This window comes from Penicillium hordei, assembly GCF_028827395.1.
Source record: "Penicillium hordei strain IBT 12815 chromosome Unknown utg000001l_segment0_segment0, whole genome shotgun sequence".
NCBI classification, from domain to species: domain Eukaryota; kingdom Fungi; phylum Ascomycota; class Eurotiomycetes; order Eurotiales; family Aspergillaceae; genus Penicillium; species Penicillium hordei.
In genome coordinates this window covers 3,850,536-3,865,436 of record NW_026623142.1, presented here as the reverse complement: position 1 = coordinate 3,865,436, position 14,901 = coordinate 3,850,536, and the positions used below count along the sequence as shown (strand labels likewise).

The following is a 14,901-nucleotide window of genomic DNA, read 5'->3' as shown; positions in this document are numbered from 1 at the left end:
TCATTCTTCCAAGAATCATACCACCGAAGTACATGGTACAATATACCGGGTGTGCATGAGTATGGATTCGTCTCAAAACTATAACTGAGTCCTCGGCTACATCCGACATGGGAGTACTTCGTATACAGTTTTATTTTATAGTTTTCTATTATTATTCAAAAATTCTATTTTATGATCTCTTATCTTCTCTCCATAGAGGTGTCCTGAATTGAACCAGTGGGTTGGCCTTGCAGTACCAGTGGATTGGGACAACCCCTGTAAAGACCAAACTTTGAGTCCAAGGTTCATAATTAATAAAAGTAATATATACATACCTAACAGAGTAGTAATGTTATCAAAAGATCCTGAAAGCAAAATATGCGGGGGTGCACTGAACCCTCTTTGCTTTTTATTTTTTTTTCTTCCTAAAATTCCTCGACACAGACGTTAAAAGTTCAAAAGTAGATGTCATTCCTGGTCTATGCTTTTCGCTCAGGGGTAATTGAACAGGGAAAAGTGGAGTCGGTGGGGAGAGAGAGTTCGATTCTCTCCGCGAATTTCCCGTTATACAACATGTAGGATGTATGTACATGTAGAATGCACAGTATGCACATGCAAAATGTAGACATGCATTCTAAGATTACAGTCAAAACATGGCTACATGGCTTCATGACTCGAAATATCCATCTCCATCCGGCCGATCATTCACACGGGCCAGTGTGCATCCAATCCCGTCCGTTATGAAACACGCCAAAGCTCCGTAGATCACTGGTCAACCCCTGATATGTATTATACTTCCATGTTACTTGCATATAAAATCCAAGTGTAATGTACTTATATAAGTACTAAACATCCGGCCCGTTTGAGCGATCCGGGCTTCCGCTAATGCGTGCATGGATAAGAAACCTTGGAATCCTTCCGCTTACGCAGGAATCCATGTTCATCACCTGCTATCATTGCGATATAGTAGGGATCGGCAATGGCTGCATGTCTCCTTTCTATGGCGTATGGAGTACATTCTATGTACTCCATACACATATAATTATTTCTACATAATTCACAGTCATCTTGCTCCTTATAAGAGCGGATATGATCGCACCATTATATCTCTTTGGGGTCCGTTAAAGAACATTCCCACTAAAGTGTACAAAATTACGGGGTGTCCATGTTGTTGAGTTGGGGATCCATGGAACTGTGCATTTATCGATATTTCTTTTCTTTTTCTTTTTATAGCGGGGAATGGTCAATGCGGAGGGGGCGATGATGTCGTTGACTCTTACCCCATACGAGAGCACAGCATACCTATCTAGACCATTTGCCATTGGACCACCGGAATTATGTTGTACGCTACAACAGTATACAACAGTTGATGGATCTTCTCAATATCCTTGACTGTCCTATGCGCGTCATGCATATCAAGACCTGGGAATTCAGGCTAACAGACTTGTGGGCTGACTGAAACATTGTCTCATTTTTAATTTTTACAATCGTCAAGGAAAAATAAAATAAAAACTTTAATCCGATCTACGAAAATATACACACTTTATATCTCATTGCCGAGAAGAACCTGATATTCTATACATGTACATAACAAGAAGTAGAATCCCAGAGCCCCAACTGACGCACGGGTATCGCTATGCTAACTGAAATAAACTAAAAGGAAAGAAAACCAACCTAAACCCCATTCGTAAATGCTTTTTGTGACTCCGGACCAGCCGTCTATTGGCGGAACGTAAGAGACTTGCCGGGGGTTTCCCGCTTGGTCTTCCGCGCGCCTGAGGGGGCTTCCATCGCTTTGGTGTATGGGTTGAAAGCCTTTTTGCGAGGGTGGGCGACTGTGGCAGCGGATGGTGCGTTGAGGACGGCGTCGGCGGTACCATAGTCGAAGGGAGCCTCGCTCTCGGACTTGGAGTCGGATTTCGCTTTCTGGGCTTTCTTCTCCTTGCGGGACTTTTTGCTTTTCTTTTGCGTGGAGTCGGGATCGTTGCTTGTGTCATCGAGGTCGGCTGGGATGGAGAGGGCTTGCTCGGGGTTGTTGACTGGGGTGACCTTTCGCTTGCGGGGACCGCCGAGGTCTTTGACAGTGAAGTACTTCTTCTCCTCTGGCTCTTGGGGAGCTGGAGTAGGTGTGGGCTTGGGGGCAGGAGCGGGTTGATTTGCGGTGCCGAGATGGTCACGGGTTTCGGAGACGGTCATCGGCATGGGTGGCAGGGGAAGAGAAAGGCGCAGAGCTTCAGCGCCGGCGGCATGCGCATATGCTGGAGGAGGGGGTGATTCCCTGGCATCCAAGACGTTGCCCCAAAATTGAGACGTTTCGTAGCGTTCAGCAATGGGGAAATTGACGGCTTCCGTGATGGCAGCCTCTAGGACCTTTGCGAGGTGTTTCGGGGGTGCCACATCGCGCCATTCCGGACCATCAAGACCGGCTTGCTTGGCTTGCTTGATAACCTCCAACAGATCGTGTGACCGTTCCTTCGTAATGGGAGTCATGGGTGATAGGGTTCGGAATAGTGATCCCATATCAAGCGGCATAATTGTGGCAAGCTTGAAAAGCATGTGCTTGGGGAAAACGCACTGCCAACCCTCATCCTCAGCGCGCGCTACTTCATCGCGCCATTGGTGAACAGCCTTGAAGACAGCGAATTGCTCCCTGGGAAGGTTGCCCGAATTGCGCCACAACAGATCGTACCAGCCTCCAGGGCCATGTCCATTGACGGCATCGTAAACAGGACGTTCATAACGTTGAAGGGCCTCATGTTTAGACCGCTCGTTAACGTAATCAATGTGGCTCGCCTCTTCGGTGGAGTTGTCGATCAGGTCGTTTCGTAGGCGGTCGTAGATGTAAAGAAGATAATGCGTATCAGATCGTGCATAGTCGAACATGGCCGGTGGAAGTGGGCGAGCCCGCCAATCAGCCGTCTGATACCGTTTATCAGCTTCGAAGTTGACGAACTTGCTCAGCAGGAACTTCAAGCTTCGCTTTGGGAAACCCAGTGCAGATGCAGCGTGGAAAGTATCGAACATCCCAACCACATACAGGCCCAAGTCACGTTGCAGCCAGATGATGTCCATGGTGGAACCGTGCAGGACCTTCAATACCTTCGGATCCGCAAAAACCTCGTTCAGCATCTGCAAATCTTCTCTCCAGGGTCGCAAGGTATCCACAACCCAATCCTTGTCGCGGGTGCTGATTTGCATCAAAGAGACAAGACCGTGGTAGGAGTGCACGTCGTGGTGCTCCAAATCGATAGCGATTTCCTTCGCTTTCTTGAGCTCCTTCAGCATTTCCTTGACTCCTTCCAAAGTATCGACGAAAGTAGCCGTGGTGCTCTCGAAAGGCAAAAACTCAATGGGAGGGGAGACCTGGTAGACCGGCTTTGGGTACTCCGAAGCAACAATCTCCGCCTCGTAGGGGTGAGGATAACCAATTCCACCTTCCATCTTCTTGGTCTTCAAGCATTTCTCCAACGGAACAATCGCATGAGGCTTGGTCTTGAGAAGAGGCTTGAAGGGGCCAATATCAGTGTTATCAGGTTTGCGATCGAACAGCAATTGCGGCTTGGGGATCTTGGAGGGGCCATAGTCGTAAATAGTCGGGAAGTTGGGCGCTTTCTTGATCGGTGCCTGTTCTTCCTGCGAAGGACTGAGCTTCTTAATCACACCAGTGAATTCATCCAAGCAGGCATCGGCCTTTTCCAAGAGCGAGTCAATCACATCCACCACGCCACGCCAATTGTCCTCGACGGAATCCTCATCGTGGAGGGCTGGTCCCGTCACATCGGTGCCGGCGGTGGCAGCTTTGATAACGGCGGAGGTCAGCGCAATGATGCGCGTGCTCTGTTCATCTAGCGACTCGGAAAACTCTGCGCTTGAGGTGCGATGGAAGTTCAGGTCTTCCGATGAGAGCTGTCCGACAGTTCGAGTCACCTGCACCAGAGCAGAAGTTAACTTGTCCTGGAACGGGGCAAATTCTGCAGAGTCCATGATGACTAGCAGAGCTCCAGTTCACTGGATCTGGCGAAAATAAGAATGAGGGAAAGAAACGCAGAATAGCAGTGACATGTAGATCCAAATCCAAGGTCACGGAAAAAAAAGTCGCGGCGAGAAAATGGAGAAATGGTAGGCCCGCCCTGACCGCCTTCCCAGCGTGGCGATATTTGTATGAACTTCCGCCGATCTTCGAGTCGTCACCGCGTTCTTTCCTCTCATATCCCTAAAATACTCAAATTTCGACTAGCAAGAAGAGTACAAGGTCTGCGGGATATTATTTGAATAAATAATCTCCTATTACGCCCAATATGGCAGCTTCTATCGCCCCCGAATGTAACGATATCAAAGAGTGAGTCTTGATTGAACATACCTAGTTTCCACATGTTAAATCAAAAGCTAATATATCTACTAGGAAATATGACACTTGTTTCCTCAAGTGGTATAGCGAGAGTATGTATTTATGCCCTTCGATCATTGGCATAAATATCAGCAGCTAATGCTAGAACAGAATATCTGCGTGGCAACACTTCATCCAATGACTGCGAAGCATTATTTAAGAACTACAAGGGTTGCTTGAACGTGAGTCCTCTCTTGTGCTATGCTCTCTATATATCTCCATATATCTCGAGTCGTTCAATATGTCTGACAGGTATCGTAATGCTTGCAGAAAGTTCTCAAGGAACGGGGCATTGATGCCATGGTGGATGATGCCCGAAAGAGCGGCAGCAGTGAAACAGACGCAGAGTTCCTCAAGAAATCATGAGTAGGGGAATCTGGCTCCTCTGTGAATCCCTCTTCCTCTTGGAGGATTGTAGGAGCAGCCTGGCTCTGGCGCCATTTGTTCTGTTCAGCGATGACGTGCATTTTCCATGTATACTATGTAATTTCGTGGTCAGGAGTTCAACGGCGTGGCCTTTTGGGAGAGCATTCTGTGTACATAGCATATCTCACCTTTTAACTAAATATACTGATATCCCCATTCTGCTCCTAGGGTGTCTTTATCTATTTTACTTTATTCTGGCAAGGGAAATTTTAAGAATATTAACTTACGATAAGAACATTATCGGCATTATGTACGAGATGAGTTCGTGGATTGACATCAGCGATGACCCCGTCTCCGAAGATCACCCTGACCGTAATTCGCCGGGACCTTGGCTATCGGGTGACTCAAAGATCCAATACCTCCACCCATAGAGCCAGAGCCACTGCTTCCACTACTGCCCTTCTTGGGCTGGGTGAGCAATGTCCACACCTCTGCCATACCAGCCCGACGGGCAGGTAGCATGCTGTATTGCATGCTATAGAGGTTGCGGCGGTGGATGGGTGGCACAAAGCGGCCGGTCATAAGGCAGAAGATAACACGAGGCGCGAGGTAGTGTTTTCGGAGCCGGTGGCCCAGCTGGAAGTACTGATCGAACATTGCACGCAGGGGGAGGGGAATAGACTAGCATGTGTGTCAGTTTTCTGAGGCGATGCTTGGGTAAATACGGGGGCATACCTCGAGGTGGATGTAAGAAACCAGCGCAGACCAGTCCGTTTCCGTTGCGGTTTTGTCTGGTTCACCCCGAAGCTCGAATCGGATACCACCTGGTAGCCGTTGTGAGTCTTTCACGCGGAGCATCAATGCGAAGAGCGGGAAATGATTTAAGAATGCGAGGCAGGTGTCAAGCGCTGCCTTCATTGATATAATTAACATCCGGGCCGAGGCAAAGGTTAGGTAGAACACCACAACTGTGGGCAGTAGGAAGAATAGGACCGTGAAAAGGATTGTGCCAAGGAGGAGTTGATCGAGGTCGTAGTCACATGAATCGATTCGGTTGCGGAGTACGTTGCGTTTCTTTCCACGGAAAAGATGGAAGAGAGAAATGATAATGGTGAGTTGCCAGTTAAAGATACGAGCGGAGGCAATGTAGAAGGAGTAAATGTGGACCGTCAGAATCGAAAGAAGGTCGGAGAAGAGAGCGATGGGCATGCTAGCCCCCGCAAAGCTTGAACATCCAACAATGTAGATGACAGCAGGAAGGTAAGGTTGAAGGTTGGCAATGCAAGCTGCCCAGTTTTCAATGACCCATAGGAACAAGTCACCGAGGAACGCCGCAAGCTCATTGTTTAGTTTCAAGCCAGCTGGCCAATCCATTAACCACGAAATGGTGCGCTGTAACCCCTCCACTGTCCAGCCAGTCAAGACAGTGTTGATTTGCGAAGCGACCCAGTTCGCGTTGTCGATAATGTAGGATCCCAACGCAATCCCGATAATCACATCATTGGCGACAAGCCACAGACTGTTATAGAACCGAATATAGTCTGGATGACTGGTCGTGACACTCTCCCAGTTATCCTTTCGTTGCCGAAGCTTGACATATTGAATCGGCCAGTAACAAAACTGCTGCAACCTTATATCAACTTGTTGGGCTGTTGCTGAGATATCCTTGAGAGCAGCAGCATCAGGCCGAGCACGCCACTCGAGAACCCGCAAGACAATTTCCGCAACAGACCGGTGGCATACAAGCCCGACGACAAAGATGCGGGTAACGACAGGCCAAAGCCATTGCCAGAAGACGTGGGCAATACAAAGGACAATAAAACCCCACAAGGTTGTCGCCGATTCCACGACACGTTCCCCGACACTCATGCTTCTCTTCGCACGAATTCCAATCAAATGGCTGTTTTTATGCATGAGATGCGCCATCTCATAGGCACAATTGACTTGGTTGATAATGAGCGGGAGGGCTTGCTCCTTCTGTGACGGGATGTGTTTGACGACCGTATGAAGCTTGAGCTTCTCAACCAACGACTTGGGCCCAGCCTTGTCCCCCTCTTCCTCCGATTCGATCTTATCTGATGATGGGCCCCATATTTCTGTCTTTGTCGCTTTATCACCCAAGGCCAGAGAAATCGGATTGAGCGACATATATTCCATGCGTGTTGGGTGCGGGCGGTGGTACATGATAACCTGGACAGACAGGTTTGCCTCTGGTGGGCAGAAGATGCGAGGAGCTTTCGGGGATGCAATTGTAGTCACATCAAGGTGGGACGAGTTGAAAGTTGTTGGAGACTCGGGAGAGTTGGTCGAGCCGAGGACATGCATCTGAGAGCGTCCACATAGAGTGAAGATGCGCACAATCGGGTGAGGGCTGTTTCGAAATAGAATACCCGCCCGGAGAGCATTGTCAACATTCCTAGACTATTCAATCACAAGCATGATCAGTTTATATCGAACGAGCATACAAGACAGTTGCAGCCACCTACCTCGACATCTTCCAGTACCGTGAGAACAAACAAATCAAGCTCCGAGTTCCGCCACCCGACAATCACACCCGGGGACGAGGATCGTGGGAGGTCATACGGCCAAAATACCCGCAACAGTCCATCGCTCATGAGCATATTGTCATCATTCACCCGAGTCTCAGAACGAACCTCGACGGCGCAATTGTTCGCGCGCGGAGACGCCGAGATTCACGTGGCGCGGATGCTATATATCCCTCAATGTCGTCAGCAAATATTCCTAGGCTAGCACCAAGCGCTTTGACCTTTCGATCGCTGCCCAAAGCTTTGGTTGTTCCGGTGTTACTCACCAATTGACCCTCCTTAGATGCGAGATGATTAATCGGCAGGACGAGGAGGAAAAAGAAGACGGAAAGAAACAAAAATCCTTTCGCAGTTCGTGTCTAAATATGAAGCAAATTAGCGACGTTGCAAATATAATGTGCGCTGGCACCAAGCTGGTAAAGTCGCAAGCGGAGGGGGAGCCAAGGATCGATGGCCGAAGGCCGATGGAAGACATACCACGACACCGTGATCCCAGGCGAAGATGGCCAATTCGTATAGACGGGTAACAAGGTCCCACCTGGCGGTAATATAGCCCGCGACGAAGATCCCAAGAGTAAGAACGGAAAAGGGGTGCATGAATCGAGGTGGTTCAGGCCGTCCGCGTTTAGCTTGCGCGCATAGCTAGATGAGGTGGTCGAGGGTGGTTTAGAGGCACAGCGATAGGACAAGTCCAGGATTAGATGTTTTTCTTGTAAGGTTAAGCCTCGAAGGAACGAATTGAAGATAATAAAAAGAACGACAACTTGGATTTGGGAATAAAGTTGCTTCGTCACATCCCGCGTTGATCATCTAGACCGACCTACACGTGACTGGCGTATATTAACGGAGTATACAACTACGTTGGCAACCTGTTGGCTGCTTTATAGGAGAGCTATAAGGAGAATCCAGAAGAGATTATAATAGAAAATATAATTCTAGTCCATCTTTACATGTAAAAAGATGAGTACACAGCAATGCCTTTTCAAACCCATGCCTTCCGTGAACGCCAAATCCCGTGAACAGCTCACATCCTTATAGAGCTTTGATACCCTGGAACACCTTATTTGCTTGTAACTTTCCATCCGCTTGAGCCAGATCACGCATGACCTGTCGCTTCTGCTCCGTCGTCATCTCTTTGCCCTCGGTTGCCGCCTTCCATTTCAGTAGCATTCCCTTGAGGAGCGCACTGCCCTCCTCCACCTCTTCCTGGGAGTATTTGTCAAGCGAGGGGGCAGGAAGCTGTGCCTGCCCATCTTCAGCTGTTGCCGAGGTGAAATCTTCAAGTTCCTCAGCCTTCTGACGGGCCATATTGACAACCTTCTCCGGGAAGCGCACAAGCTCGGCGACATGAATACCGAAAGACTGATCACAGATTCCTGGCTCCACACGATAGAGAAGGGTGACCTGGCGCTTTTTCTTTTCCTCGGTTTCAGCTTCACTCTCGCCCTCGTTGCCGTTTCCAATGAAGGCCACGACGTGCAGGTTCTTGACGGCCTTTTCATATCGGTCTGCCAAGGCAGTGAGCTCGTGGAAGTGAGTTGCGAACAGGCCAAAGCAGCGGATCTCAGTGACAATATGTTCTGAGATAGCCCAGGCCAGGCCGAAGCCGTCGTATGTGCTAGTTCCACGGCCGAGTTCATCGATGATGATCAGGGACTCCGAGGTGGCGGACTTGAGGATGTTGGATGTTTCAAGCATTTCCGCCATGAATGTCGATACGCCCTTGAGCTGCGAGTCGCTGGCTCCAACCCGAGCAAGAATGCAGTCGAAAATGGTCAGCTCGGCCTCGGTACAAGGGACGAAGCAGCCGGTCTGTGCCATGAGTGCAATCACACCAATCTGTCGGATGTATGTGGATTTGCCGCCCATGTTGGGACCAGTGATGATGAGGAAAGACGATTCATCGCGAATCAAGGAAACATCATTTGTAATAAAGGAGATATCGTCCTGCATTTCCATGCAAGGATGCCGAGCTTCCTTCAGAACGGTGTTTCCAGTTCCCCGAGGATGCATCTTTGGGCGAACGTATCCGGAAGGCGCATGCATCGAAGCATGGGCAAAGCTTACAATGACATCGAGGTGTGCCAGTACACCGGCGAGTTGCTCCAAAACCGGGCAATACGAAGCGGCAACGTTGACGACCTCGTTAACAAGACCAGTTTGGGTTCGGTTGTAGTTCGAGGACAGTTGGTCATGCTCTCGGCGAAGGGACTGCATGTTGGATGTAGTGAAGTATACGCCGTTCTTCTGCGTCGAACACTCCTGATACTCTTTCTTATTGCGAATGCAACCCGCCTCATTTCGAGTGAGACGGAAGCACCAACCGTGCACACGGTGATTCTCCATAAAGAGCTTTTTCTCCATGTCTTGATTCAAATCCTTAGAAACTCGGCGGTGTTCCATATCCATGTCGTATCGCAGCTTGTCCAGCTTCTTTCTGATGACTCGCAAACCGTCATCGAATTCAGGTTTGATGATGAATTCGTGATTCTCCAGGGCAGCAAGATCCACTGTTGTTTCAACCATCTCCTCGAGCATGGCCAAACTGTCCGAATAACCACGGAGCTTAGACGTGTATTCCGTCTCTAGAGGGGTCTGATACTGCTCGTCCATCACATCACCTAGCGTGCTCACAAATCCAGGCAGACGAATGGCAACCTGGTATGCTCGGACAACATCTTCCAGGTTGGCCTGCTTCCGTTGGAAACGTTTAGCCAACCGGTAAAGATCCGGAATAGAGCGTAAATGTTCTTCTTGCATCGTCTGACGCAGCTCAGTGTTAACAACAAATGCCTCCACCAACTGCTGTCGTTGCTCAATCGCAGCCAGATCCATCAGAGGCTGCTTCAACCATTGGGCCAACAAACGACTCCCCACAGGTGTCTTGCAGTGATTCAGCAAACCGAATAAGCTCATACTCTTAGCTCCGTCCCGCGGGCCAGGCATAAGGTTCAGCGCACGGAGGGCCGAGGCATCAAGTTTCATATACTGCGATAGGTCATGCTGATAGAGCTGGTACTGGCCGAAGTTTGTAGGATCAGTCAAGACATTAAGATACTTGATCAGCGCCGACGCAGACCCCATAGCTAGTTTCAGCTCCGTCTGAGGCAGCGTACCGGCAGACCGCTCATCCCTCAACAATCTGGTAAGATCTTGCTCGATATCCTTAACACCGAAGTCGGCAACAGGTCTCTCAGAGATAGCAATCCCACAGCTATCGGCGATAGCCCGGATCTTCGCCAGCTCAACGTCCTTGCGAGCCACGTCCATGGTCACAAGACACTCTTTCACACCAAGCTGAATAACCAACGACTCGAAATTGGAGTAGATATCGTTATCGAGGAATTCACTCACGCCCAGCTCGCGCACGCTCGCATCAGCAAAGCACACGCCGACATTCCGGGCCTCGGCTGCACGAGCGGAGATCTTCACGGCGAGAATAATAGGTGCAGAATCCATTGACAGCGCACCCACGCTGCCGAGCTCTTCTTCTACGTCTTGCAGGTTACCGGGACTGGCTTGTTTCGCCAATTTCCAGTTGCTCTTTCCCGAGCCAGCCGAGGCAAAAATCTCGACGCGCTTGTTCAGTCGGAAAAGGGCTTCGCGGAGGAAGTTTCGGAAGACTGTGACGCTCATTGTGACCGAGGGGAGGCCGCCTGTTTCGCTGCGGCCTAGGTTGCGTAGCACGGATGTTGTCTTGTAGACGGTGCGTGCGATGAATTCGGCATCGGCGCCGTGCGAGGAGTACCAGTCGCCTCGGTCGAATACGCGGATGGTTTCATCATTATCGGGCGTAGGGAGGCCACGGTAGAAACCAATGAAGCCGACTTCGTCGTCGACCTGTATCGATTCAGTGTTCGAGTTAGTGGATGCTGTATTGGTAGGTTTGGGGAATATTTGATAGCTCGATTAATACCTTCAAGTCAGGTCGGGAAGACATGGTGTCGGTTGATGGGGGAAAAAATGCAGCAAAGGACAATGCAAATGCTGGTATCAAGGTAGTTTGGACGAGTCGAATTCGACGCGCTGCCAGAACTCGCGTGGTCCGTGCACGCGTCGCGCGTTAAGTGGGTGGGATCTCCGTATTCCCAGGGGTTTTTAGAGGTTTCTTCAAAACCCAATTTCGGTGGTTATTTTTTTTGGCTATACACAGGGAAAGTAATATATACATTCATTTTATGTGTTGTATCACCTTTTAGTTTGTCTAGCCATAAAACTAACGAGGGTTGAAAGACGTCTAGAAAGACTACTAAATAAATTTGGGGGGGGGGGAAGAATTACCAAGGGGAATCCATATAAACGTTTGACTTTTCTTGTAGTAATGGTATTATGATTGGATGTCCGAGGACCTAATTGCTAAGTACTACTTAAGGTAGTGTTTAATGCTAATAGACATATGATAGAGTACAGGGTATCGAGCGCTGATGCAAAACCGCGAGCAGGTATCCAACAATGAAAAACAAAAGAGTAAGCCAAAAAGAAAACGTAAATCACAAGAGAGAAGTCTGCACACAAGACGCAGATTTCTCCCAGTCAGCCTTCAGCTGGGCGGCTCTCGCCCCGATATCTTTGGCAGAGACATCTTTGCAAGACTTCAACACGACCGACTTCATCTGGCCAACAGTAACCATACTGATCCAGTCACCAGCCACCTTTGTATCCGACAGAATCTCAAGACACATCTCCACCTCCTCATAAGGAATCTCGCTGCGGACCGAGTCACGGACATGCTCAACCATCACATCGAGCTTGAAGGGCTTGCGTTGGGCTGCAAGCATGGCTTTGATACCATTGCCCACATACCCTGCGGGACGCAACAGGGCCAGAATCCCAGCTACCTCCTCGACCCGATCGGCGGCTGCACGTCGCACGAGTTCCTTCTTAGCAGGCGGGGGAGGGAGCTTGGACTGGCGTAGCTCCTTGTTCTTAATGCGATCCAGCAGGCCCTGGCGACGGCTGATCGTTGCCGTCCGCTCGAGGGGAGTTGTCTCTGCTGACTCTGAGCGCATTCTCTCGGCCTTCAAGCGGAGCAGACCGCCCTTCAGATCCTGAAGTCGTTGCTGGCCTTTCTGAAAAACAGTGAAAGGGGTAAGCGACTCGTGGATTGTGGAGAGACCGAGAGACTCGATGAATAGAGTTGCTTGGTTTTCCTCATTGGCATCCCGAAGGGCCTCTGGAGCCTTTTCCCACAGCAAGTCCAAGGTTTCTTCGAAAGAATCTTGTAAAGCTGGAGGCTGCACATTGACCTGCACGGTGCGCTCCATGCAAATTTTGCCGAGTCCATAATTTGCCAGACGATACGAAATGTGTTTCGCTTTCGAACTCTGTTCCCAGACCCACACAAGACGCTGCAAGTCCTTCATCTGCACCTTACGCTTATTCCAGAGGCGGGTTACACTGCCAAGGAATTCTCGGAGGTCCGCAGGGGTACTTGCGCCATTGTGGGCCATGTGAATGGAGAAAGCCTGCACAAAGGAGGAGTGAAGGTTGAGAATATCGTTGAAGAACGCAGGCCGCTCGATAACTGGAGTTTCCTCGTGCACTGGAATAACCTTCTCGAAGTCCAGAGTTCGTTGCTTTGAAGGGGTTGCGGGCGTCGAGGGCGCTTTCTTGACAGGGGCAACCCGTCGACTCGGGGTTCGACTCGGGGTCTTCGCGGGCGAGGCTTTCTTTGGAGATACATAGTGGCCGCTGCGTGGTGAGGAAACGGATAATTCATTGAGTCGCAAAGTTTTCGAGGGTGTTCCTTCCTCCTCAATGGGCGCCTGTCTGCTACCGTTATCGAAGTTTTCGAGTTCCTGCAGTTTGCGTTTTTTGGAAGGCGAGGCTGGAAGAGATGCTATCTTTTTTGCAGGCAGCTGCGGAGTAATTCCGGCTTTAGTTGCCCGAGTGAAGGCTTGAATGGCTGGCTGGGCAACGCAGCTTGACCGGGAGGTGCGCGGCATCGCGACTGCTGAAAATTTTTTGTCGGTCGAGGGAGGATAAATGAAGAAAGGGCGATGGATATAACTGTATTATAATAGGGAAGGTAAGAGATACCGAAATATTAGAACAAACAAGAAGTGGGAAAGTGCACAAAGTGGAAAGTGGAAAGTGGGAGGAGATGTCAGAGAAGGTGCAAAGGAGAGACGCGTTCGAGGGCGCGTTGAAAAAACCACACTAGCCGTTTCGGGTTAAATGGAAACGCGTGAGCGGGAACTATATGAACTTCAATTTAAGTATGGAATATAAGGATACTCGTTTGAAAAGAGAGAGAGGTCTTGATATAATAAATTCTAGAAAAAAAATTGAGTATAAATTACAAGAAAAGCTCCAAGGCTAGGCATTCTCGTCACTACGGTAATACTCCAGCATTGGAATGTCAGTGTGTCCAAGCTCAGCGCCTAGACATTGCTTCGCTCCAATGCATGGCAGAAAACTAGTTCCAAGCTGGTCTTCAATTGGTCTGCAATACCGAGACTGGATAACAATACTCAGTTTCATGACGCGCCCTGGGCAGACCAACACCGGATGCATTGCATACTGGGCATACATGAACTCCAGCTACACTTGACATATACAACACGATACACACATAAGTTTCATAGACATGGAATTCTTCATGATATTCTCGAACCGACCAGCGCCGTAATAAAAATAATAACATTAAATCGTCGGGCGAAAAGAAGCTTATTTCTTGCCACCCAACCAGCCAGAGACAGCACCCTTGGCTTCAGCCGCTTTTTGCTCGACCTCGCGATCGATCTCGTCAACACTGCTGTTGATCTTATCCCGATTGGCATTGAACTTGTTCTTTGCTTCCTCACGGAGCCCATCAAGCTTTTCCTTGCTCCCCTGAGCTAAGTCCTTGCCTTCGGCGCGGGCTCTGGTGATCTAGAATCGGGATGGTTAGTATTTGATGTCATATTATCTCCAGTTGTGATCATATAGAGTATCCAGGACGGATACTTGACACCATGAACGAAATAGGACTTACAGCATCATCGACATTAGCACCGGCTTCCTTGCCGACATCCGTGCCAAACTTCTCGGCGTTTTTTGTACCTGGGAGCTTCTCTCGTGCCTTTTCAGCGTCGACTAGAGTGGAGGAGAGTCAGCTCCATGGACCGGCAATTCAATAGCATTGTGGAAATTGGTCAGACAGGGCACGTACTTCTCATTTGGTGCTTTGCTGCTGAAGGATCGCCGCCGGCAGAGTACAAGTAGTAACCGCCTGCGCCCGCCGCAGCGAGACCCAGATACAATGGAACCCGGTTCTTCGACATGATATGGAGTGGAATGGAGTGTTGGGAGGAGAAGATGTAGAGTATGTAATTGAAGTAAATGCTGGGGTTGACAGGTCGGAGCATCCTTGGTTTTATAGGTAGTTCTCAAGACCGAGGAAACGAGTCGACTATGACGTCTTGTTCCCAGTCCTCGTCCGCATGTCCTAGAACTTGCCTCTACCATGTATTTTCATTCTTTCTTTTTTTCCCCTCTCAAATGCTATTTTACTTTTGACATATTAATTGACTGCTGGATCTTGTTCAATAAGTATTCCAACCCCCCAATCCCTCAATCCCTTTTGAATGTCTACAATACTCTTTTCAACATAAGAAACGTACAGGGTTACAAGTGGGGACA

The 14,901-nt window shown here is 49.3% G+C and overlaps 7 protein-coding genes across 7 annotated transcripts; 1 reads left to right on the top strand and 6 right to left on the bottom strand.

Annotated features, from left to right (window-relative positions):
- Positions 1–1,698: 1,698 nt before the first annotated feature.
- Positions 1,699–3,963, bottom strand: N7537_001455 (exosome nuclease subunit RRP6; the record flags this gene model as incomplete). Its single annotated transcript, XM_056892513.1, has 1 exon — positions 1,699–3,963. One exon carries the CDS (start codon positions 3,961–3,963, stop codon positions 1,699–1,701), a length of 2,265 nt encoding a protein of 754 aa, XP_056757508.1.
- A 314-nt stretch (positions 3,964–4,277) lies between these two features.
- On the top strand, positions 4,278–4,732 carry N7537_001454 (uncharacterized protein; the record flags this gene model as incomplete). The annotated part of the gene is made up of 4 exons (XM_056892512.1): positions 4,278–4,318; positions 4,382–4,419; positions 4,478–4,548; positions 4,637–4,732. 4 exons carry the CDS (start codon positions 4,278–4,280, stop codon positions 4,730–4,732), a joined length of 246 nt encoding a protein of 81 aa, XP_056757507.1.
- A 336-nt stretch (positions 4,733–5,068) lies between these two features.
- Positions 5,069–7,353, bottom strand: N7537_001453 (phosphatidylinositol N-acetylglucosaminyltransferase subunit Q/GPI1; the record flags this gene model as incomplete). The annotated part of the gene is made up of 3 exons (XM_056892511.1): positions 5,069–5,413; positions 5,468–7,153; positions 7,219–7,353. 3 exons carry the CDS (start codon positions 7,351–7,353, stop codon positions 5,069–5,071), a joined length of 2,166 nt encoding a protein of 721 aa, XP_056757506.1.
- Positions 7,354–7,364: 11 nt separating this feature from the next.
- N7537_001452 (N-acetylglucosaminyl transferase component) lies at positions 7,365–7,875 on the bottom strand (the record flags this gene model as incomplete). The annotated part of the gene is made up of 2 exons (XM_056892510.1): positions 7,365–7,637; positions 7,756–7,875. 2 exons carry the CDS (start codon positions 7,873–7,875, stop codon positions 7,365–7,367), a joined length of 393 nt encoding a protein of 130 aa, XP_056757505.1.
- A 435-nt stretch (positions 7,876–8,310) lies between these two features.
- On the bottom strand, positions 8,311–11,218 carry N7537_001451 (mismatch repair ATPase MSH2; the record flags this gene model as incomplete). The annotated part of the gene is made up of 2 exons (XM_056892509.1): positions 8,311–11,118; positions 11,195–11,218. 2 exons carry the CDS (start codon positions 11,216–11,218, stop codon positions 8,311–8,313), a joined length of 2,832 nt encoding a protein of 943 aa, XP_056757504.1.
- Positions 11,219–11,768: 550 nt separating this feature from the next.
- On the bottom strand, positions 11,769–13,223 carry N7537_001450 (DNA replication factor Cdt1 C-terminal domain-containing protein; the record flags this gene model as incomplete). The annotated part of the gene is made up of 1 exon (XM_056892508.1): positions 11,769–13,223. The coding sequence occupies one exon, from the start codon at positions 13,221–13,223 to the stop codon at positions 11,769–11,771; it is 1,455 nt and encodes a 484-aa protein (XP_056757503.1).
- A 724-nt stretch (positions 13,224–13,947) lies between these two features.
- On the bottom strand, positions 13,948–14,569 carry N7537_001449 (uncharacterized protein; the record flags this gene model as incomplete). The annotated part of the gene is made up of 3 exons (XM_056892507.1): positions 14,432–14,569; positions 14,255–14,355; positions 13,948–14,151 (listed from the first exon to the last, which is right to left on the bottom strand). The coding sequence occupies exons 1-3, from the start codon at positions 14,541–14,543 to the stop codon at positions 13,948–13,950; spliced, it is 417 nt and encodes a 138-aa protein (XP_056757502.1). The 5' UTR covers positions 14,544–14,569.
- Between the last annotated feature and the right edge of the window lie 332 nt (positions 14,570–14,901).